A 24,053-nucleotide genomic window follows, 5' to 3' on the forward strand; every position below is an offset into this window, starting at 1 on the left:
CACTTCCGAAGAAATTGTTCTTGTTCATGCTCAGGTATACAACGTCTAATAATACCATCTACTCCCTCCTTATAAAGGTGTGGGTCATCCCAAAAGTAATGTCTTAAATCAAAGAATAAATTTTTTCCTTTTGTTGATAGATGAAACTAGGTGGTATGTATTTAGCAACAATGTAATTAGCATAATCAGCAAACCATGATGCGTTATTAGAAACATTGACCACATGTAGTTGTTGATAACCCACAAGTATAGGGGATCACAACAGTTTTCGAGGGTAGAGTATTCAACCCAAATTTATTGATTCGACTCAAGGGGAAGCGAAAGAATATTCTCAAGTATTAGCAGTTGAGTTGTCAATTCAACCACACCTGAAAGATTTAGTGTGTGCGGCAAAGTATCAGTAGCAAGGTAGTATGATAGCAGCAGTAGCAACAGAGTAACATCAACAACAGCAAAGTAACAGCAGTAGCAACAGAGTAACAACAGCAGCAGCAGCAAAGTAACACAGCAAGGACCAGTAGTAAAAGACTCGTAGGCATTGGATCGGTGATGGATGATTATGCCAGATGTGATTCATCATGCAACAGCTATAACACGGAGAGATAAGTAACTAGCTCCCGTTCGTCAATCTAATGTAGGCATGTATTCTGTATGTAGTCATACGTGCTTAGGGAAAAGAACTTGCATGACATCTATTGTCCATCCCTCCCGTGGCAGCGGGGTCCTAATAGAAACTAAGGGATATTAAGGTTCTCCTTTTAATAAAGAACCGGACCAACGCACTAACAGTTGGTGAATACATTAACTCCTCATACTATGGTCATCTTCGGGAGTGGTTCCGGCTATTGTCACTCCGGGGTTGCCGGGTCATAACACATGGTAGGTGACTACAATTTGCAAGATAGGATCTAAAACACACATATATTGACGACAACATAATAGGTTCAGATCTGAAATCATGACACTCGGGCCCTAGTGACAAGCATTAAGCATTGCAAAGTAGTAGCAACATCAATGTCAGAACATAGTGGATACTAGGGATCAATCCTCGTCAAAACTAACTTGAATACATGATAGATCTCATCCAACTCATCACCGTCCAGCAAGCCTACGATGAGCTTATTAACGAAAGGTGAAGAGCATCATGGAATTGGCGATGGAGGAAGGTTGATGATGACGATGGCGACGATTTCCCCTGTGCGGAGCCCAAAACGGACTCCAGATCTGCCCTTCAGATGAAGAACAAGAGGTGGCGGCGCCTCCGTATCATAAAACGCGATGAATCCTTCTCCCTGATTTTTTTCCGGGTGAAACGAAATATATAGAGCTGAGATTGGAGGCGGTGGAGCCTCGTGGGCCCCACAAGCCTGCGAGGCGCGACCAGGGGGTGGCCACGCCCCTGGGCTTGTGGCCCACTGGCTCACCTCCTTCGGTGGATCTTTGCGCAGGTATTTTTCATTAATTCCACAAAAATTCTCCGTAAATTTTTAGGTCATTCCAAGAACTTTTATTTCTGCACAAAAACAACACCATGGCAATTATGCTGAAAACAGCGTTAGTCCGGGTTAGTTTCATTCAAATCATGCAAATGAGAGTCCAAAACAAGGGCAAAAGAGTTTGGAAAAGTAGATAGGACGAAGACGTATTAGTTGTTCATCAAGAAAGCTATCATCAATAGGTAGTGGGTCATCAAGAACATTTTCTAACGTAGACAAGTTATCTTCTACGGGGTTCTCAGCTCCTTCCCTATCAATGATATGCAAATCAAATTCTTGTAGCAAAAGAACCCACCTAATAAGTCTAGGCTTAACATCTTTATTTTCCATGAGATATTTAATAGCAACGTGGTTAGTGTGAACAATTACTTTAGAGTTAACAATGTAAGGTCTGAATTTATCACAAGTAAATACAACTGATAAGAATTATTTTTCAGTGGTAGCATGCTTTCTCTGGGCACTGTCTAGAGTTTTAATAGGATAATGAATAACATTTAATTTCTTATCAACTCTTTGTCCTAGAACAACACCAACAACATAGTCACTAGCATCACACATAATTTTAGAAGGCAAGTTCCAATCAGGTGGTTGAACAATAAGTGTGGATATTAAGGCTTTCTTAAGTGTTTCAAAGGCTTCTACACAATCATCATAAAAAACGAAAGGAACATCCTTTTGTAATAAATTAGTAAGAGGCCTAGAAATTTTAGAGAAGTCTTTAATAAACCTCCTATAGAAACTAGCATAACCAAGGAAACTACGGATACCTTTAATATCTTTAGGACATGGCATCTTCTCAATTGCATCAACTTTAGCCTTATCCACCTCAATACCTCGTTCAGAAATTTTATGACCCAAGACAATACCTTCATTCACCATAAAGTGGCACTTCTCCAATTCAGGACAAGGTTAGTTTGCTCACATCTCTGTAAAACTCGATCCAGGTTGCTTAAGAAATAATCAAAAGAAGTTCCGTAAACGAAAAAATCATCCATGAAGACCTCAACAATCTTTTCACAAAAAACAGAGAATATAGCAGTCATACATCTTTGAGCGTAACACGTGCATTGCATAATCCAAAAGGCATACATTTATAAGCATATGTTCCAAAAGGACAAGTAAAGTGGTTTTATCTTGATCAAGTTGTGACATGGGTATTTGAGAGAAACCAGATTAACCATCTAGAAAGCAAAAATGTGTGTGCTTCAATAATCTTTCTAGTAGCATTTGGTCTATGAAAGGTAAAGGATAATGATCTTTTCTATTAGCTTTGTTTGTTTTTCTAAAATAAATTACCATTCTATAGCTAGTCACAATTCTTTGTGAATGAGTTTATTTTTATCATTAGAAACAATAGTAATACAAACGGAAATGACAACCGGTTTCCTGCAAGGTAATTTCTGCAAGCACTAAAATAGCGGTAACAAGCTGTTTGATAGCAAGATAACTGTAACTAGTGACAAGTAGCAATAGTAACAATAGGTGCAGCAAGGTAGCCCAATCCTTTTGTGGCAAAGGACAGGGCGGGACAAATTCTTATAATAGGCAAAGCGTTCTTGAGGGCACACAAGAATTTCATCTAGTCACTTTCGTCATGTTGGGTTAATTCGCGTTCGGTATTTTGATAACTTGATATGTGGGTGGACCAGTGCTTGGGTGTTGTTCTTACTTGAACAAACCTCCCACTTATGATGAACCCTCCTGCAAGCATCCGCAACTATGATAAAAGTATTAAGAATAAATTATAACCATAATATTAAACATAGGGATCCAAATTAGCTCGGCCCTTATGGAGTAGTGCATAGAGTGGGGTTTAAGTTTGTGTCACTCTTGCAACCACCCTCTAATTACTACTCCGTAATGCATTACCTTAGGCCTAATTATGGTGAAGTGTTATGTAGTCGACGTTCACATAACACCACTAAGAAAATCACAACATTCATATCATCAAAATATCGAACGAATATCAACTTCACATGACTACTTGCAACATGATTTCTCCCGTGGCCACATGAACAAAAGTAACTATTCACAAGTGATAAACATGTTCATGATTAGAGAGGTATTAAATAGCATATTGGATTTGAACATATGATCTTTCACCACATAAACCATAAAACATCAACTATAAGATGTAATCAATGCTACTAGTCACACCCGAGGTACCAATCCAAGGTTATGGTACAAGATTGAGCACAAGAGATGAACTAGGGTCTTGAGAGGAGATGGTGATGATGAAGATGTTGATGACGATTGGCCTCCCCAAGATGAGAGGGTTGTTGGTGGTGACGATGGTCTCGATTTCCCCCTCCGTGAGGGAAGTTCCTCTAGGGGAATCGCTCCGCGAAAGGCAAAAGTGTTTTTGCCCAGGTTCCGCCTTGAGGCGGTGGCGCTTTGTATCGAAAGTCCTCTCTTATTTTTTAGGGTAAAAGGGAATTTATACGAGAAGAAGATCGCTAGAGGTGGGCCATGGGGACCACTAAACATGAGGGTGCGCCAGGGGGGACCTGGCGCGCCGTGGTGTCTAGTGGGTGCGTGGTAGCCCCCCTGAGGAAATTCTTCGCTCCAGTATTTTATTTATTCCAAAATAATTCTCTGTAAAGTTTTAGCTCAATTGGAGATGTGCATAATAGGTATCTCTGACGTAGCTTTTTCAGGTCCAGACTCCATCCGCCGGCATTATTCCACTTGATGTAAACCTTGCATATTATGAGAGAAAAAGGCCTTAGAATTACTCCACCAAGTGGTAAAATGCATAAAACACTATAAATAACAGTAACAAAACATGATGCGAAATGAACGTATCAATGATCAATGACAATGAGGATAATACACAAATGGACTATGAATTTGGGGTTCCAAATTGTCTCACGTTTGAAGTTGGTGGAACATCGAACCACAACAAAAACGGAAAGACAAAGGTAGCCAAGGCAAGAGGTCCAACATTCACAAGTTTTGAGGATATCTTGTTGGTTAAAGCTTGGTTGACCAAAAGCATGGACCCTATATGTGGCGAGAAGCAAAAGATCAACAAGTATTGGTAGAAGATCCATAAGCACTATCATGAACACAAGGAATATGTCAAGCCACATCCTATCGTGACCACTTGCAATGTGGCATATTTCGAACATCGATGGAGGGTCACCCAAGGGAAAGTGAACAAGTATGTTGGCTACTATGCATAAGTGCTTGGCCGTCCTCAAAGTGACGTGGGAGTGGCAACTAGCATAAGTTGAGTTGCTTCATTTTGTCATCATTGAAATTGTTTTGTTGTTGTTGCATTCTCATTGTTATACTTAATGTTTGATAGACGGTGGTGGCGACCACTATGTACCAACAAACAGAGAAGAAGTCATTTGATTTTGGTCATTGTTGGGTGATATTGGATGGCAAACAAAAGTGGAGAACACTTATGAAATAACTCAAGGTCGACAAGAGGAGTAACAATGACTAAAGCTCCCACCAATCAACTCGGTTGGATGAAGAAGAGGAAGAAGTTGTAGGGATAACGAAAAAGGCACCGTGCTAATGAATAACTGACAAGTGATGGGAAATAAGTGGGAGAAAGGGAGGTCCGCTCGTGACATTGCAAAAAAAAAAGTCCACCACATGGACAAATACATTTTCCACAAGGGGGACGAGGAAGAGAAGAGGTACACACGTGCCTTGGACGTGCAAAAAGAGAGAACAAATTGAGACCGACAAAGGGCGATCAACGAGTTAGCAATTGAGAGGGAGAAGATAGAGTTGGAGAAGAAAGAATCGTGTCTCAAATGAGAGAACGAAAAAGGTTTGGGCTTTTGGATCAATAGAGATTGAGAACGAGAGGTTGTAACTTGCTCGAGATAGAAAGAGTTTGAGGACAATGTTGACAGATACACCCCTCTTGAATGAGCAAGGAAATATATAACTCGCCGAAAGGAATAATGAGGTTAACCAACATGGATAGTACGAGACGACGAGAGTATCAATGGCAACAACGGGGCATGCACCACATATGGAGGTGTAGCAGGCACCACAGACGGATGCTAACCAGGGGTCACAGAAAGAGACAGAGCAGACAATACAGTGGAGGCGGAGCAGGCGACAGAGAAGGAGGTAGAACACGCGGCGGAGCATGCGACACGGATGTCGTCCGACGAGTGATTCACATGACGATTGATTTGCCCGAAATGTTGAACTATGATTTTTGTTGTCCTACGGATGTTGAATTATGATTTACTTTGCTTTGCTGATTTATGAACTGAACTGTGATGAATTTTTGTTATCCGGATCCATGTGCATGAGTTTTCAAGGATTTAAAAGTTTTATTTGATGATTGTAGTTACCCGACAACAAATACAAGGGGTCGTTTAAGGACGGATTTGTTAAACGTGACCGTGTGTATCGATTAATGCAGAGGGTGAGAGACAACCACAATATAAACACAACAACGACATATTTTCATACATCTTTGTAGACAAAAATACTACTATTGCTACTATAGTAAATAAAAACCGAAAAAGATAAATCCCAATGTGATAAATTTACTTGACACGCATGACGATTTTCCAGCATAAAACAAACCGCGGACTTAATTGGCATGCTTACCAACTACTCTGAATGTCATCCTCGCGTCAACTAAAAACTAACGCGAAAAAGGTTTGATTTATCATGGACAAAATCCGAACCTACGAACTTATCGGGGTGCATAGAAAAAACTAAACAAAAACATCCTCCCTCATCCGTTGACGGAAGGGTGCGCGACGCCATCATCAATCTTGTGCACTTCCGCGGCCATCAATGCCCGCGCTAGCGACGTAGCGGAGCAGGCAATGATCTAGCTGGCGTGCGGTTGGTGAGCATGTACAGGTGTGGACACCAGAAGAGGCCGGTGAGGCGGTGACCTGACACCTGTCCGTAGCCAGCCGCCGCCACAGTTCCGTTCCACCTCCACTCCAAGCGGCGGCGTGCGGGCTAGGCCAGGCGCACGAGTCACGACCCGACCAGGCCGGGCCGGGCATCCCGCGGGCCACAAGCGCACGGTACGGCAGGGCCAGGCCCATCTCCCTCGGGCCCGCCGCGCCGAGACGAAAAATGAGAGGGAGGGAGCGAGCGAGCGCACTGCGCGCCGCCTGTGGCCATTTCGCACCACGCTCTCCCTCGCCTCGTCCGATTTCGAAAAGCGTTTCGTCCCCAATCTCTTCTCCCTCGGATCCGTCGCGCCGGCCGCCGCGAGCGAGAGGTTCCCGCCGGGACTCCGCGAGAGTTCGCCCGTCGCGATGCCGGGGAGGTGGCGGGTCTGGGGCCAGCCCGACGGCAGCCTCGTCTGGATCCCCGCACCCGAGCTCGGCGCGCCGCTGCCGCCCGCCGCGGCTCCGCCTCCTCCTCCTCCCCTGCCGCCGGGGCGCGGTGCGGGGATAGCCGACGCTTCATCCGAGGACGCGCTGTCCAAAGGTACGGCCCCGTCGTTCTCTAACCTCGGCGTGGATCCCGTCGTAGAAGTGGTGCTGGATTGTGGATACTGACTGACCCCTCTCCTGCCTCCGCGTTTCTCCCATCCGAAACCCTAGGCCGGGGCGCTGCCGACGGATGCCGCGTCGAGTCCATGGCCGACCTCCTCGTGCAAGGTATCGCCTCCTGCCCTTCATCTCTTCTCTATTTGGCCCGGTCAGAGTGAGCTCGCGCGTGCATTCCTGCCTACTGAAATATTGCGCGCATGCTCTTAATGTGACGTTTGAACGCAAACGGTTCTGTTTTAACTGGTGACTGGCCTGTTGTTACTGATGGAACCTGCAGCTAGGAACACACTGCTCGAAGGTGACCGGATGTCCGGAGCAACTGTCGATGCAGGAGAGGGTCAGCTGTTCTGCACTGGATCGGGGAGGTCGGTGTCTGTCAGCGAGAGGGCTATAAGGAGGGCCAGAGCATTGGTCGGGGAGGACGTGGAGAAGGCTGGTACTAAGAGAAGTAAGAGCTTATGTGCACAACTTTTGGTTTGCTGTAGTCAAACTGTTCCATTGTTCGTCTCTGCATGTATTGTACTGGGATGACCAGTTTTTGTGTTTCAGAGCAACCGTTTGACGACGTACCTGGTGCAGAGGGTGAATTGAGAGAAACGGACGCCCTGTTTAGAGGTAAGACTTACTTTCACCTTTTTCTCTGTAGAGACAAGATTGAATGCTGCAACAAATAGCCAGAAGCTGTCCAGGTTTGATAATTGTATTGTATGAACTGTATTTTCTTGAGGTTGTGCGTTACTGATTCAGTTTTTGATCTTACGAAATTCAGGTGGGGTGCATAACACTACCATGCCCCCAGTGTTCCAAACTGGATCAGGAAAAACGGTCTTGCTGGGCAAGGACTCAATACAGAAGGCAAGAGCTATTTTAGGAGGTAGGAAGTTTAATACCTCTTTACTTTTTCTATCTAAACGCTGAAAGTGCTTTCATATCACTTATTTTGTTCATGATGGCTTATGCATGCCTCTGAGTAATTTAGGATCTGTTCATCCCGTGTACAGTTAGATATTAGGTCACAATTCATTAAAACAAGGCATCGTAATATAATATTTGTTGAACTAACCAGATTTTCTGCAGTTGCCTGGCTATTTGTTATACTTACAACTGAAGATATATTTGGATGTGCTTGCTGAGCATTTCTACTTTATAGTAATATACAATGACTTAACATAGTTTTATACTAATTAGGGTCCACCAAATTGATGGCTGTATATTTCTTGTTTGTGAGAACTTCTAGTAAGAGCTCATGTGTCCAATTTCTTGTTTGTGAGAACTTCTAGTAAGAGCTCATGTGTCCAACCTTTGGTTTGCTTTGGTCGAACTGTTGTTTTTGGTAGCATGGATTGGCTATCTTTCTGTTTGTTTCTGCATGTATCGTACTAGGATGACCAGATTTTGTGTTTCAGAGCAACCGTTTGACGATGTACCTGATGCAGAGGGTGAATCGAGTGAAATGGACGCCCCATTTAGAGGTAAGACTTGCTTTCACCTTTTTCTCTGTAGAGACAAGATTGAATGTTGCAACAATAGCCAGAAAGCGCCTAAGTTTGGTAACTGTACAAACTGTATTTTCTTCAGGTTGTGCATTACTCATTCAGTTTTCCATCTTATCAAATTTAGGTGGAGCGTATAATGCTACCAGGCCCCCTGTGTTCCAAACTGGATCAGGAAAAGCTGTCTTACTGGGCAAGGACTCAATCCAGAAGGCAAGAGTTCTTTTAGAAGGTAGGAAGTTTAACACCCGTTTACTTTCTATATAAAGGCTGAAAGTGTTTTGTTATCGTGGCATATGTATGGCTCCGAGTAATTTAGGATCTGTTCATCCCATGCACCGTTAGATATTATGTCACAATTCATTAACAACAAGGCATCGTAATACACTACTTGACGAACTAGCCAGATTATCCACAGTTGCCTTGCTATTTCTTATACTTACACTGAACATCTATTTGGATGTGTTCAGCTTTTTGAACATTTCTACCCCATAGTAATATACAATGACTTAACATAATTCTATACCAATTATAGGGCCTACCAAATTGATGGCTGTATATATTGTTTCTATGGGAGAACTTCTAGTACTTTTCCTTTTTTCTTAGCAATTTTTTAAAAAGCTGTCACATTGTTGCATTATAGATGTTGATAGGGCTGCTGGTGTCGTAGAACCAATGTTCCGTACTGGAATGGGTAGGCCGGTTCCGGTGAGCCGGACCTCTATTGATAAGGCAAGAGCTGCTTTGGAGGGACAAACAGTTGCAGAAAAAGGTCATTTTGATGAGAGTATAACAAATGTTTTTGATAGTTTTGTAAAAGAAAATCCAAGCATGCCTTTACTTTTTGAATAACCGCCCCCTTTGTCAGCAGGTGTGGACGGCATGGAACAGTTTCCATTGTTCCAAACTGGTTCAGGAAGAGTTGTCTCAGTCAGTGCGGCATCTGTTCAGAAAGCTAAGTCTGTTTTGAAGGATAATAGTACAAGCGAGGGTGAGCTTTGATTATTCTTCTATTTGAATCCAGAGCTAATGATCTTGCCTAGTTACTGTGAAACACACCCCTTTTTTGGTGTACTGATGGCATCCCTCTCCTATTAGAAAATACAGAGAGTTTTGGTAGGTCTAATCAAGCTATGATGTTCCCAACTGGTTCAGGAAGACCAGCCATGATCAGCGAAAGATCCATTGAGAGATCTAGAGTTGTGGGGAATAAGGGAGATGCGAAAAAGAGCGGTAAGATTAGAGTACCTGGGCCTCTTAAAAAAGCTTGAACAATCTGTCTTTTGATTTATCTAAACAGCTACACACATTATTTCTAAGTGGTTACTTCTTTGTGTAGGACATTGGGATGCTGATTGCCAGTTCCCAATGTTCCAAACAGGATTAGGGAAGCCTGTTGCTGTGAGCTGGAGCTCAGTTCAGAAGGCAAGGGCAGTATTGGAGGAAGAAAAAATTAAAACAACTGGTACATAAACATATGGGCTTATTATTTTGTTTGTCCAACATTAATGCAGAAGATCAGCATTTTTCTTTGTATTTTTTGAGATTCAGGACGTGGAGATAGCAGTGATTGTGCCACAACTCTTCAAACTGAAACACCAACGTCTGTGATGAGTAGCAGTTTGATCATGAATGATAGAAGTGTTACACCGAAGGAAGATAGTGCAATGCAAGGTACTTTGATTTTCTCAAGTTGACTATAAAATCATGAAAATACTATTACTGCTACAACTGGGGTGTTCCTCATATCAAATTATCTTTTTCAGTCACTCGAATAGAGAAAAATCACAAGGATGATGACCACGTGCCGTTGTTTCAAACTGGGTTAGGTAGGTCAATTGCTATAAGTAAGAGTTCACTTAAGAGGGCATCTGCAGTTCTGGAGCCAAGGAATATTGCAAAGGAATTGGAAGGTAAATTGTTCTCTAAACACACATCATGGTTTCGTAACGAGTGGGCTCTCTTGTCACTAAATTTGTGACACATAAGCGTTTGTATTACTGACAATCAAATTTTCTTTCTGTAAGATGAAGTTCATTTAGATGGTGCCCACGACACTCCAGTGTCCAGAACTGGATTAGGAAGGTCTATCTTAGCAAGTGAGAACTCTAGAAAGGAATTGCCTATTTTAGAGGCTGAAGAAGCAGTTAGAAGTGGTAATTTCTTGTTCTGAATTAAGAGTTCCTTCACATGGATATAAAATGTAGGTAGAAATTACAGTCTGCATTCAGTTAACATGCTTCGTATGTGCAAACAGTAAACAATTACAACGGAGAAACTTTTGTTGAAGAGGCAACGTTCCAAGCTGGAATACAAAAGTTTGTACCCCAGAATAGAAGTTCAAGCCATAAGGCCAGTATGCTTTTGGAGCAACGAAACTTCATGGAGAAAGGTAGTTTTTGGAATCACCAGGTTACACAGTGGGGGATTTACAGAGTTCTTTACATTTGGATTTAGAAAGTAACTTAGACTCCTTGTCCCATTCCTTTGACATCTGCAATATTATATTGAAAGGATATGAAGACTGTGGAAGTCAACTGCCAATGTTTCGAACCGGATCTGGAAAGTCGGTCTTGATTAGTGAAAACTCGGTGCAGAAAGCAAGGGCTGTTCTGGAGGAACAAGGCAAAATAAGCAGAGGTATAACAGCGGATCAAACTTATCTGAGACTTTCACTGATGCCGCAACTGCTACTTTATTTCAATAGAAGTTGCTATAATTATTTACTGTGCATGCCTAGTTGAAGTGTCTATTCTCAGTCTGTACTCTGTAGTCCTGTAGTTTACTAGCACAATACCGTATGGCATCCATAGGTTAGCTAACCATCACACAGTCTATTATATTCATTGCTAGACTGGTGTGCCAATCCAAAGGTTCTGCAATGCTTTTTAGTTAATATATTTAGACCAAGTTTACAGAAATAAACGCTAGCAATGAACCACCAATGCGTAACCTGATTATGCTGCAGCTTTCATTTAGAACGGTACGCTTATTTATTGCTTTTGGCTTTCGAGGCAGCTATTTAACAAATGTAAGTTTTCAACAGTACTAAATTTCATGCATACAATGTATGATCACCGAACTGTCCAATGATCTAATCAGGCAACTTGGAGTGGCATGCGGAAGTGGTAACATGCACTTGTTTATTGCATAATATTAGTGCCGTTTAATTTTTACACACTTACCATTTAAATAGGTCTGATCTTGAGTTGTTTTTTGTCAGATAATCCTAAGCTCCTTAACATGGACAAGAAAATTCCTGTGTTTGCGTCACCTCTCAAGACAAGCTGTGCAAGAACAGTAAATATATCTTCAGTTGGCGTGTCTCGAGCTGCTACTTTGTTGGGCTTGGAGGAGAATACCCTTTCAACACAATTTTTTGGACACGTGGGGGATAAGCTAGGCAGAAAAATAAATTTTGAGCGGGAAAATCCAGAACAGAGGCCTGGTCTTGCACCTTATCCAACAGAAAACCAAGTGCACAAGGAACCACACCGGCCATTTGAACTTTCTAATAAAACAGCTTCTGATTCTGGTGAGCATTCTATCAGATTTAGTACCGCTGGAGGCAGATCAATGGCTATTTCTAGTGATGCACTTCAACGCGCAAAAAACCTTCTGGGTGAATCAGACCTTGTGGTTTCAACAAATAATTTAGTAGGTTACTCTTTGGCATCTGCTTGTAATGATAAGATGGAAAATTCAACTGCTGCCCCAAAAGAAGGTGGACCGGATTTATCAAAAAGAAGAAGGGCCAGTGGAAGAACCGAACTTGCAACATTTTCCCACCAGGCAATGTCTGATAGGAAGCACACTGGATCCTTTGGAAATGCTGCACCGACTAATGAAAGCACCAATATGTTTCATGTTGGGAGTCGTTCAATCAGTGAAATTCCAAAGATCACGGAGCTTTCTTCCAGGTGTTTATCTGAAATTGACAACGCAAATGACACCAAAGATAAGACCCAAGAACTCCATATGCCAGCTGGAGCGTTGGTTGACATCAGTAACTTCATGGGTGCACATTCTGGAAAGATTGACCATGCTGTTAATGAGAAGAGAAGAATTGGGGGAAGAAACTCCGCATCTTCCTTCAAACGGCCCCGCTCTTCCAGGTCCTTTGATTTGCATCCCTGTTAGCAAGCTGTAAACTCCTTGATGCCATGCTTCTGATATGCCTTTGCTGACAATGGTTAGGTTCATCACGCCTATAAGCATCAATAAACAGTCCTCTGCTGGTAAGCTGATTGATTACATATATAAGCACGTCTCAAATTCATTCCTAATTGATTGGTTTAACTATTGTCTACAGGAGTACCCAAATTACCACCAACTCAGATCACTTCCTGTCGAACAAAGCTGTCTTCATCTTATCCTTTTAAACATAAAAGGAAAACTTGGAAAGAGTATTTCGGTGGTCCTCCATGCTTCAATTGTTTGGTACAATGCGATGCATATAATTTCCGCAGGTGCATTATATTCCCCTCTTTGTTAAATTTTAACTTAAATCTTGTTACCAGACGGAGCATATAACAGATGAAGTGAAGCTCATGGATGCAAAAGGAGCTGAGAAGTACAAGTTTCACGATACGAATACTGGTGCAGAAGAATTTCAGAAGATGCTGCTTGCCTGTGGGGCTTCATTGACATATGCAACTAAAGAGTAGGCATCATTCTTGAACTAAATGCCATATATTTCACTAGTCCATTGACCTTTTGATGTCAGAATAACTCCCTTTTTGCTAAGTTTTTTCTTAATATGTGAAATGTCTGACCATTACATTTCCTGTTTCATGACTTCATGGGTTTTTCGTGCGTAACATTTGAAATTCTTTCCATGGTCTCCTCTGCATTGTAGCATTGTATCTATTGCTGCACCACGTTAAGATTAAACTACAATGATTTACAAGCAATGCTGCATGTATGGTGCCAAATTGCCAATAAAATCATGCTACTGTGATCCTTGGGCATCCCATAGAGTTAGGTTGCAGATTCTCCAAATATTAAGTACATTCTAAACATCAAATCACTTGAATCTTTCTGTTTTAGATGGGTGAACAATCACTATAAATGGATCGTATGGAAACTTGCTTCACTTGAGAGATGCTATCCAACTAAAGCTGTTGGCAAATTCTTGACAGTTCCTAATGTTTTAGACGAGCTGAAGTATAGGTGAGATAATCGACAGCCTTTTCTGTCATTTCAATTGTATTGATGCATATGATTTACTTCATGAAAACTCATGTATGATAGGTATGACAGAGAAGTGAACAATGGCCATCGATCAGCCATAAAGAAAATTTTAGAAGGAAATGCTTTGCCATCTTTGATGATGGTGCTGTGCATTTCAGCTATTTATTCCCATCCTGATGTAAATAAGTTGGAGGCTGGCGGGCCTGATGGAAATGAGAACAGCATCGACAATAAAAGCTTGTTAGCTGCTAAAAGAAATATGTCTGCACACATTGAATTAACTGATGGATGGTACGTGGTTGGATTATCCTTAATGTCATGTGATCAAACTGAAAGATATCAGCAGTTTTCAGTGTCTGACTTTTCACAGGTATGCACTAGAAGCGTCATTAGATGTGGCACTTTCAGAACAACTACAGAAAAGAAAGCTTTCTATGGGACAAAAGCTTCGGGTACTATTCTGTTTTCGCTTTGCCTTCTTGTTGTCATGGTGACATGGTTATAATTACTCTTTAGCGTATATGACTCGACACTTGTTCGGTTTCGCTAGATATGGGGAGCTTCTTTGTGTGGTTGGACTGGGCCTGTGTCATTTCATGAGGTTTGCCTGCTCCTTTATCTTTATTAGTTGCAAAAATTAAAACAATATAATCAATTTTTTGTGACTTATTTTTTCAGGCTTCTGGTACCGTCAAATTGACGATCCATGTGAATGGCAGTTATCGTGCAAGATGGGATGATCCTTTGGGATTCTGTATGCACTTTCACTACAAGACTGGATATTTGTTACATACTGTTTTGCTTATCCTTTTTCAAACTGATGGATTCTCTTGATGACCTCTTACACATATCTCAGGCAAGCATATTGGACCCCCACTGGCGTTTAAGTGCATAAAAGCTTCTGGTGGCCGAGTTCCTAGGACACTGGTTGGAGTTGCAAGAATATATCCTGTTCTGTACAGGGAGAGGTATACAACTGGATGCAGATTAAAAACATTACCAGACGTTCCACTGGCCCATACTTAATTGCTTAATTCAGGTTGCCTGAGGGTCGTTCTGTCGTGAGATCTGAAAGGATGGAAAGAAAGGCACTACAACTGTACCAGCAGAGGTACTTATCTATGTCACTGACACTAGCCAATATGATGCAGTTGAAACATGCATCACAACTTAAATTGAAATATATCATCTATGAAGTACTCCCTCCGTCCGAAAATACTTGTCCTAGAAATGAATATAATGGATGTATCTATAACTAAAATAAGTCTAGATACATTCATCTTTAGGACAAGTATTTCCGGACGGAGGGAGTAGATATTTACCAGTACAAGTGTTGTCTTGAGAAGTTACCCGTACAGAAACTGTTACATGCCCAGTGTGATAAAGCATATATCTGATTTTACTAATTTTTGACAAGAATGTTATACATGGTCTATGTACTGGTGATCAAGATTGTCAAAATCAGGGCACTAGGTAGTATCCTTCTTTTGTCAGCAGTATCTAATCTTAGGATCAGATTGTGTAGTTCCATGATACTATATGATTTCTTGTTTTTTACAGAAAAAATAACCAAAGTATTATAGATTTTTTCTACATAGAGTATCTAGTCCAGCTGTGTAAAAAAAAGATAGCAATTCTATGCATGCACAATTAAAGTACTCCCTCCGTTCCTAAATACAAGTCTTTTAAGAGATTTCACTAGGGGTCTACATACGGAGTAAAATGAGTGAATCTACACTCTAAAGTATGTCTATATACATCCGTATGTAGTCCACTAGTGGAACCTCTAGAAAGACTTATATTTAGGAACGGAGGGAGTAGATTGCAGGTCTGCAGCATCGAGATTTCATGTGACGGAGGGAGTAGATTGCTGCCCACATGAAGTTTTCAATCTATTCATCATGCAGGCTGCAGCCCACCGCTGCACATAGCCAATGACTTCATGTTGTGTAAATCCGGGTTGTTTTTCCGTTTGTGTGGGCAGCAATTTTACGAGTTGGATCGTGTTCCTACTGGACTTGATCCAGGATACTTATCCATATTGTTTCCTCTCGGCAGGGTCATAGTATCGTGCGATACCATAATCCTTATTTTGATACTGGCAGCCATGCTGGTGATGGCTGTGGTAACCTGTCAATATTATTAACTTTGTCTTTTGGACAGCATTTTCCTGCTAAAAAGAATCCGCATGAGCAGATATAACGCATGTTGAATATGATCATTTGAATGCATTTATGCTAGAGCCCTGAGATCGCGCAAGTAAAAACTTGTACTCCCTCCGATCCATATTAATCGTTGCTGACTTGGTACAACTCTGGACTAAGTCAATGACAATTAATATGGATCGGAGGTAGTAATAGTTTTTTGGTCGATGAAGCCTGCAACATGAAAGGTCGCATCCACGAAGGGTCAATATGGTTCCTTTGTTTTAAATCTAGTGCCGCCCCTTTTTAATGCCACTGCAATGACTGTTACCTTATCATGTAGAGTATCTAAGATCGCAGAAGACATTATGTCCGAACAAGATGAAAACTGTGCCAACACTGATGATAGTGAGGAAGGGGCGAAAATTTGCAAAATGCTAGAGCAGGCAGCTGAGCCTGAAGTTATGATGGCTGGCATGACCTCAGAGCAGATACTATCTTTCTCATCTTATCAAGCAAAGCAAAAGGTATGCACAAATATCCCCCGCATCCATCAACCAGTACTTGGAAAGCTTTGGAATTTATGCCATTGTATTTCAGGAAGCTAGGCAAAACGAAGTAGCTAAGAAGGTCGAAAATGCTCTCGAAGTTGCTGGCCTTAGTTCAAGAGATGTTACACCATTTTTGAAAGTGAGGGTGACGAGCCTTGTTCACAGAATCTCTGCTACGAAAACCATCAACAAGGAAGGGCTAATAACAATTTGGAACCCTACCGAGAAGCAAGTATGTCACAATTTTTATCCTCCGCTGAAAATAGATGAAAGACTATTCGGTATTATATCATTGAAACAAATTACAAATGTTGCATTTTTTTTATGGTTATGGTGCTGTATGTTTTCTTGACCAAGACTAATGTTTATTAACTTTATTTGCTTTGGATTATTCCCCGAACACTGTACTTCCGAGCTACTGAAAATTAGCCTATACCTTATTACATTTCACTGTTTCTTCTCACAGAAAGCCGACCTGGTGGAGGGACAAGTTTACATTGCCACAGGGCTGCTGCCTTCTGCCCACTGTACTAACATTCTTTACTTGCATGCTAGAGGATCATCTACGACGTGGAATTCATTAACATCAGCACAAGCTGCAGATTTCGAGTAAGAGTCCACTGCACAGTATGCTCTGATTCTATTGTTCCAAATTAACCATGCTTCTAATTGCAGACCATTTTTCACCCCACGTAAGGCAGTTGAACTGTCATGGATCGGTGAGGTACCACTTACAAGGTTAGTCTAGTTATGCTGGAGAAAGGTGATCTGTTGAATCTGTCAATCTGGGGTCAATGATTTAAGGAATCTCATAATGGGTAATCTTTGTTGCAGTGAGTTTGACATTGCAGGTGTTGTTTTGCATGTCGGTGATGTTTATTCATGCAGTAGCCAGAAAAGGCAGTGGCTCTTTTTGACAGATGGATCAAAATTTATCTCGGCGTCGCAGTCCACAGAGCAAGATGATTACCTTCTAGCAGTTAGCTTTTCTTGCTCAACTGTTGGCGATGACTCTGCTTTTTTCAGTTATGCCCTTTCTGGAAATACTGTAGGTTATCTCAGACTGGTCTTTATTCCAAGTTGATGGTTCCTTCAAGTCTTAATCTTTGCACTAACCAAATACCTCATGAATTCAGTGTGCAGTCATTTGAAAACTAGGCTGTATTGCCAGTGAAGGAATGAGCTCTTATTGCCTTAATGTATTCAATCCCTCTTGGGTGCTTATATACAGTTACAGAGGGAGAGATAAGAGGCCACAACGGCCACGATGGGCATGGCCCTGCATGGGAATCGTGGCTAGTGGCATGTGATATGCATGGGTTGGTTGAGATCCAAGAGAGCCGGTCGTGCGGTCAGCTAGGGGCCCAACGGGCATGCGACGTGTTCCAACACCCCCCGGCAGCCACAACGTGGGGAGCTCGAACGTTGAGGCTGGTGCGGAACTCGTTGAAGAGGGAGGTCGGAAGCCCTTTGGTGAAGATGTCGGCGAACTGGGAGCTTGTAGGAACGTGCTGGACACGCACTTTGCCAAGAGCCACGCGCTCGCGGACGAAATGGAGGTCGATCTCCACATGCTTCGTGCGTTGGTGCTGCACCGGGTTGCTGGACATGTACATGGCGCTCACATTGTCGCAGTAGACGACGGTTGCACGTGCAGGAGGCTGATGGAGCTCGCCGAGGAGTTGACGAAGCCAGGCGGACTCGGCAACGGTGTTGGCGACGGCGCGGTACTCGGCTTCGGCGATGGAGCGGGAGACCGTGTTCTGCCGCTTCGAGGACTAGGTGAGCAGGTTGGGACCGAGGAAGACGCAATACCCCGAGGTAGATCGTCGAGTGTCGGGGCACCCGGCCCAATCGGCGTCCGAGTATGCAACAAGATCTGAAGCAGTGGAGCGATGGAGTTGCAGGCCGAGGTGCACCGTGCCGCGAAGGTAGGGCAGGATGCGCTTGACGAGCTGGTAGTGGGCGTCGCGAGGCGCGTGCATGAAGAGGCAGCACTGCTGCACCGCGTAGGACAAGTCCGGGCGCGTGAGCGTGATGTACTGGAGCGCGCCGGCGAGACTCTGGTAGAGCGTCGGGTCGTGGAAGAGCGGCCCAGCGTCGGTGGAGAGCTTGGAGAGCGTGTTGACCGGCGTGGAGATGGGCTTGCAGTTGAGCATGCCGGCGCGATCGAGGATCTCGAGGGCGTACTGTTCCTGGGAGAGGAAGAGCCCAGCGTCGGTGGTGGTGACGTTGATGCCGAGGAAGTGGTGCAGGAGACCGAGGTCCGTCATGGAGAACTCAACATGCAGCGAGGCGATGATGTGCTGAAGAAGCCCGTCGGAGCTGGCGGTGAGGATGATGTCGTCCACGTACAACAGCAGGTAGGCAAGGTCACGCCCACGCCGGAGGATGAACAACGACGAGTCGGAGCGAGACGCGGTGAAGCCGAGCGTGCGGAGGAAGGCGGTGAAGCGCGAGAACCAGGCGCGTGGAGCCTGCTTGAGGCCGTACAGGGAGCGGTTGAGGCGGCACACGCGCGACGGGTGAGCGGAGTCGACGAAGCCGACCGGTTGCTGGCTGTAGACTGTCTCGGCGAGGTGCCCGTGGAGGAAGGCGTTCTTCACGTCCAGCTGGTGAATGGGCCAGGAGTGCCCGGCGGCGAATGGGAACAGACCCAGGGGGAGGCGCGCTGGCGCTGCCGGGGGGAGCGGCCTGGGTGTCGGGAGCGGCTGGAGACGAGCCACGGGGCGCGGGGGGGAGGCTGCATGGGGGTGTAGTGGTGGGGCCCGCCGAAGGGGAACTGCATGGCGGTGTAGTGGTGGGGCCCGCCGGAGGGGGACTGCATGGCGGGGTAGCAGCGGGGCTCGGGGGAGGCGCGCTGCATGGGCTTGGGGGAGGTGCGCTGCGTGGGCGCGGGGATGGGGGTGTTGGTTGAACAGCGGGCATGGGACCCGCGGGAGTTGGTTGGCTGGGAACTGCATGGCGCTGCATGGGTGGGTAGCGAGGCGCGGGTGTAGGAGACGGGGCGCGACGTGCGGGGGGAGGCGGTGCAGCCGCTGGTGACGTAGCGGAGAAGTAAGGAAAGACAGTTTCGTCGAACACAACGTGCCGGGAGATGATGACACGGCGAGAGGCGAGATCTAGACAACGGTAGCCTTTGTGTTCGAGGGCATACCCGAGGAAGACGTAGCGAACGGCGCGAGGCGCAAGTTTGTGCGGGCTGGTGGCGTAGGTGTTAGGGAAACATAGGCAACCGAAGACCCGAAGGTGGTCGTAGGAAGGGTGGCGGCCGAGCAGGCGAAAGTGAGGTGTTTGATGCGCGATGGCAGACGATGGGCGGCGGTTGAGGACATGTGTTGCCGTATGGAGGGCCTCGACCCAGAACTGTTTCGGGAGGCGAGCGTGGGTGAGCAAGACACGGAGGATGTCATTCGTCGTGCGAATGAGGCGCTCGGCCTTGCCGTTTTGTGGCGACGTGTGGGGGCAAGACATGCGGAAGGAGGCGCCATGGCGGGAGAAGAGCGAGCGGAGAGGTGTGGTGAGGAACTCGCCGCCTTTGTCGCATTGCATGCATTGGATGGTGACATGGAAGGTGACATGGAACTGCGTCTGGACGTAGGCGAAGAAGCGTGTGATTGTGTCTGTGGTGTCGGACTTGTTCCGGAGGGGAAAGGTCCAGGAGTAGTGAGAGAAATCATCAAGCACCATGAGGTAATATTGAAAACCAGAGAAGCTACACACGGGCGAGGTCCAGAGATCACAATGTAATAATTAAAATGGTGCTGTTGTAACAGAAGTAGAGGAAGAAAACGGCAGTCGAGGCTGCTTGTCTAATTGGCATGAGTTACAAATGCTACGGGGGCTCACGCCAGGAGTACATGAGGGAAGAAAATCTTTAGCTAAAATGGAGATGGAGTTATTGCTCGGGTGGCCGAGGCGAAGATGCCACAGGGTGTCGACGACGGAGAGTGCATGTTGGACGCCGGAGTTGCCGAAGAAGGGGTACAAGTCGTCGTGGCTAGTGGACCTCATCATGACGTGCCCGGTCGCTAGGTCCTTCAGAGTGAAACCATATGGGTCAAATGTAATGGAACAGAAGTTGTCAATGGTAAAACGACGAACGGAGATGAGGCGGATGATGGAGGGGGAGACGAGGATGTCGTTGAGGGTGAAGGAACCCAAGTTGGTGCGACCGACGGCGGTGATGGGAAGACGGGAGCCATCCCCAACGGTAATGCCAGAGGAGTGATGCGCTAGGGGGGAAGAACATGAGGTAAGGGTGGACGCCTTACCGGCGACGTGGGAGGAGGCACCGGTGTCGAGGATCCAGTCCTGGGCGCCGGCGTGTTGCTGCTGCTGGAGCGACAGGTTGTGGAGCGCGGTGTTGAGGTTGTGGTACTGCTCCCAAGAGGGCTCGCCAGCGGCCGGGGGCGCCGTGGTGTACGCGTGATGCGGAGGGGGCGGGCGAGGCCCGAGGACGCCGGCCGCGTTGGGGGCGGACCACGGCGTGCGAGGCTGGGGCGGCTGGGGAGGGAAGGGGGCATCCCAAGGGGTGAAGTAGCCCAGCCAGGGACGAGCGTCTGTCGAGGCAGGCGTCAGAGCACCGCGGCCGCCTGCCGTGGGGTTGCCCGAAGGGGAGCCGCGCCCGCGGCCGCGCCCACGGCCTCTCCCGCGCGAGCTTTTGTCGCCAGGAGGGGAGGACGCGCCCCCTTGCTCTTGTCGGTGTTGGGAGCAACGGAGGGGTCGGACGCAAGTCCAACGGTGAGCGCAGTGGAGGGCGAGCCGCCTGAGCCGCCAGTGTGGCCATCCATGCGTGCCCGTTCGTTGGCGGACAGCTCCTCCATCAGTAGACGAGAGCGGGCCTGGATGAACGTGGGGAAGGGGTGCTGCATCGTCAGGAGGGTTGCCATGACGTGGAAACGGCGGCTGAGACCGCGGACGAGCTGGAGGGTGAGCGCTTGGTCGGAGATGGGGGCGTCGGCGTCGCGGAGCGCGTCGGCCAGCGCCTTGAGCCGCCGGTTGTACTCGGCGATGGAGAGGTCGCCTTGCAGGGTGTTGCGGAACTCCGCCTCGAGGATGATGGCATGCCCCAGCTGGTTGTCGCGGAACAACAGGTGGAGTTGAAGCCAGATGTCGTGCGCCGTGTGCTCCGGCGACATCACCACATCCTGGAGGTCCTCGGCGATCACCTTGTAGAGCCAGAGAACGACGGTGATGTCGTCATTGCGCCAGACGGCGGAAGCGGCGGCGGGATCGGCGGCGACGTCGAGATGATGCTGCACGTTGTGCTTGCAGCAGATGAAGTAGAAGAGTTGACGCCACTTGGAGTAGTTGCCGGTCTCCAGCTCGAGCTTGCGGGGGAAGTGATGGGTGATGGAGGCAGGGAGGCCGGCGAGGGCGGATGGGCCAGCGTCAGCGTCAGCGTTGCCGGGGGCGCCGAGGGTGAGGCGCGGGACGAGCTCGCTGCTGGCAGTATGGAGGGCGGTCGCAGGCAACTGGGAGAGAGCGGCGCGGGGAAGAGGAGCGCCGCGGGCGGGAGTGGCGGAAGAGGAACCCGCCGGAGGGGCGGCGACGGCCTGCTTGCCGCGGACGGCCGTCGAAGGGGTGTGAGCTACGGGAAGAGGGGCGAGGGGGTTGCTGGGTGTGTTGTCGAAGTCGGCGGAGCGACTGCGACGGAGAAGACGATTCATGGCGGAAGCGAGGATCGAAGTCTGATACCAAGTGAAGGAATGAGCTCGTATTGCCTTAATGTATTCAATCCCTCTTGGGTGCTTATATACAGTTACAGAGGGAGAGATAAGAGGCCACAACGGCCACGATGGGCATGGCCCTGCATGGGAATCGTGGCTAGTGGCATGTGATATGCATGGGTTGGTTGAGATCCAAGAGAGCCGGTCGTGCGGTCAGCTAGGGGCCCAACGGGCATGCGACGTGTTCCAACATTGCCAGCCAAAAAAAAGTGGTGTTTACTTCATTGTTCAACTTTAACACATTTATAAATACAAGTGCACTTTAGTTTACTGTATCTCTGTTGCTCAGGTTGGTTTCAGTAATTTGGTGAAGCGGCATAAGGACCAGACGAGGCGCATTTGGGTAGCTGAGGCAACAGCGAGCTCTACATATACTCTTTCCCATGAGATCTCAAAAAAATCGCATCTTAAGGAAGCTGCAACACGTGCTGAGAAATGGGCTTCAAGTTCTTTTGATGTAAGTTTCTTCAGATTAGAGATCACATTCATTTTTGAGATATTCTGATCTACCGTAACTCACTGTTGTGCTGCAATATGAATGACCCCTGTCAGAAAATCCAGCAGCTAAAGGAAAGGGTTTTATGCATAATTGGTGATAGCGGTGGCTGACGTACTATGGGATAATGAAGGCTGCTGCTTTTGGAAGTAATGTAAGAAAATGTTCGAAGTTGTGCAGAGTTTACTCTCCACACTGGATGCCCATTGGTAGTGAAGCGATATCGGCGTAACAAAGATACCTATTTATTATGCTTATGCACTTTACAGGTACAAAGTTCAGGCCAGACTGTTTGTAGCTGGATTCTTTTTAATTCTCCATAACTACCTAATCGTTTCTCCATATTTGCCAACTGCATGTTTAGTAATTAATACCTGTGTTGCAGAGATTGTGAGGCAGAGCACTACAGATCAGCTGACACTTGTGGAACAAATGCGATTACCCTCGACTGAGAAGCTCTTGTTGGATACTCAAGATGACAGCCACATGGATTGGAATCAATATACATCAACCAGGAGACGAACATGACAGGAAAATTATGGTTCAGGCTTTGACTGATGGTGCTCACGCCCACCTTGTTGCTGAATCTTTGGCTCCTCAGCTGGCAGCCAAGATTGCTTGCACCCTTCAACTTCAGCAGGTCTCCTTACGGACAATCTCTCTCGCGCATGAAGATGTCCGCTTCCAGGAACATCATCATCAGCAGCATAGCATGGAGATGTCGAACTGCAGTTAGCAGCTTCTTTCAAGACACTCATCCGCAACATCATGCTGTTTATTGTATCCCCTGAAACAGCAACGGCATTGCCCACAAAGGTGCTCATCAGGTTCTCAATTCTAGATTAGAACCTGTCCTAGGTTGTACCCATTCAGCTCATAGCATTGGATCTTGCCCTTCTCTGCTTCATCCCCATAACTTCCAAATGGAGGGCTATGTAATTCACACTGTACTTTGCATATGAGATGAATGATAGCTTGCCGTCAGTTGGCGGCTTCCTTGTGTTAAAAAAAAAGCACTCTCCTGGAGTTTGAGCCCTACCCTCATTATCTCTGATGTCAATTCAACGAGCCTTTGTTGCACACACCTCATTTTCTCAAGGATCACCTTGACAAAGCATTTGGGGATTAACATGCCTTTTATGCTTCCCAAGCGATCGTGAGCGCTAGTGTCTCTGTTGTAGACGTCCCTGGCAGCAACCTGGCTGCCGCCGGCGTGTACTATCATCATGGTAAGGTACTACTGTGCTTGTGCGGTGCACTTCTGCTGGTATGTCCTGAGGCCACGTTTCGGCATGTTCCTGTGTTTTTGTATTTTACCTAAAATATATTTAGGTACCTGGGGTCATCTAATCTTGAGAGCATCTCCAACAGCCGCGCTTTGAGCCGCGTCCAAAAAATGCGTTTGCCGCGAGCGCTTCGGCTGGTTTAGCGCGGGGTTAGGCGCAGG

At 46.1% G+C, this 24,053-nt stretch overlaps 1 protein-coding gene across 6 annotated transcripts; it reads left to right on the top strand.

Annotated features, from left to right (window-relative positions):
• The first annotated feature begins 6,613 nt into the window (after positions 1 to 6,613).
• On the top strand, positions 6,614 to 23,688 carry LOC123442849 (protein BREAST CANCER SUSCEPTIBILITY 2 homolog A-like). 6 transcript variants are annotated; one of them, XM_045119011.1, is made up of 35 exons: positions 6,614 to 6,932; positions 7,049 to 7,105; positions 7,275 to 7,445; positions 7,547 to 7,612; positions 7,767 to 7,871; positions 8,404 to 8,469; positions 8,618 to 8,722; positions 9,134 to 9,262; positions 9,362 to 9,481; positions 9,589 to 9,723; positions 9,830 to 9,955; positions 10,042 to 10,164; positions 10,257 to 10,403; positions 10,518 to 10,646; positions 10,748 to 10,882; positions 11,005 to 11,130; positions 11,714 to 12,605; positions 12,688 to 12,728; positions 12,803 to 12,930; positions 13,011 to 13,153; positions 13,540 to 13,662; positions 13,744 to 13,974; positions 14,054 to 14,135; positions 14,234 to 14,284; positions 14,362 to 14,437; positions 14,540 to 14,651; positions 14,723 to 14,794; positions 16,171 to 16,354; positions 16,428 to 16,610; positions 16,845 to 16,987; positions 17,054 to 17,116; positions 17,213 to 17,426; positions 22,400 to 22,567; positions 22,663 to 22,875; positions 22,992 to 23,688. In XM_045119011.1, the coding sequence occupies exons 1-34, from the start codon at positions 6,758 to 6,760 to the stop codon at positions 22,717 to 22,719; spliced, it is 4,878 nt and encodes a 1,625-aa protein (XP_044974946.1). In that variant the 5' UTR covers positions 6,614 to 6,757; the 3' UTR covers positions 22,720 to 22,875; positions 22,992 to 23,688. The 6 variants fall into 6 exon arrangements, with proteins under 6 accessions (XP_044974946.1, XP_044974948.1, XP_044974947.1 ...); XM_045119013.1 differs by having other exon boundaries at positions 22,672 to 22,875; XM_045119012.1 differs by having other exon boundaries at positions 9,598 to 9,723.
• The last annotated feature ends 365 nt before the right edge of the window (positions 23,689 to 24,053 follow it).

Source organism: Hordeum vulgare, chromosome 3H (genome assembly GCF_904849725.1).
Source record: "Hordeum vulgare subsp. vulgare chromosome 3H, MorexV3_pseudomolecules_assembly, whole genome shotgun sequence".
Lineage (NCBI taxonomy): Eukaryota > Viridiplantae > Streptophyta > Magnoliopsida > Poales > Poaceae > Hordeum > Hordeum vulgare.

What these genes read in the sequence shown, in the direction of transcription:
- LOC123442849 (XM_045119011.1), top strand. Translation starts at nt 6,758, where the DNA reads ATGCCGGGGAGGTGGCGGGTCTGGGGCCAGCCCGACGGCAGCCTCGTC. An exon ending in GAAGGCTGGTACTAAGAGAA is followed by an intron (nt 7,446 to 7,546) that starts GTAAGAGCTTAT and finishes TTTGTGTTTCAG; the next exon opens with AGCAACCGTTTGACGACGTA. An exon ending in CTTATCAAGCAAAGCAAAAG is followed by an intron (nt 16,355 to 16,427) that starts GTATGCACAAAT and finishes ATTGTATTTCAG; the next exon opens with GAAGCTAGGCAAAACGAAGT.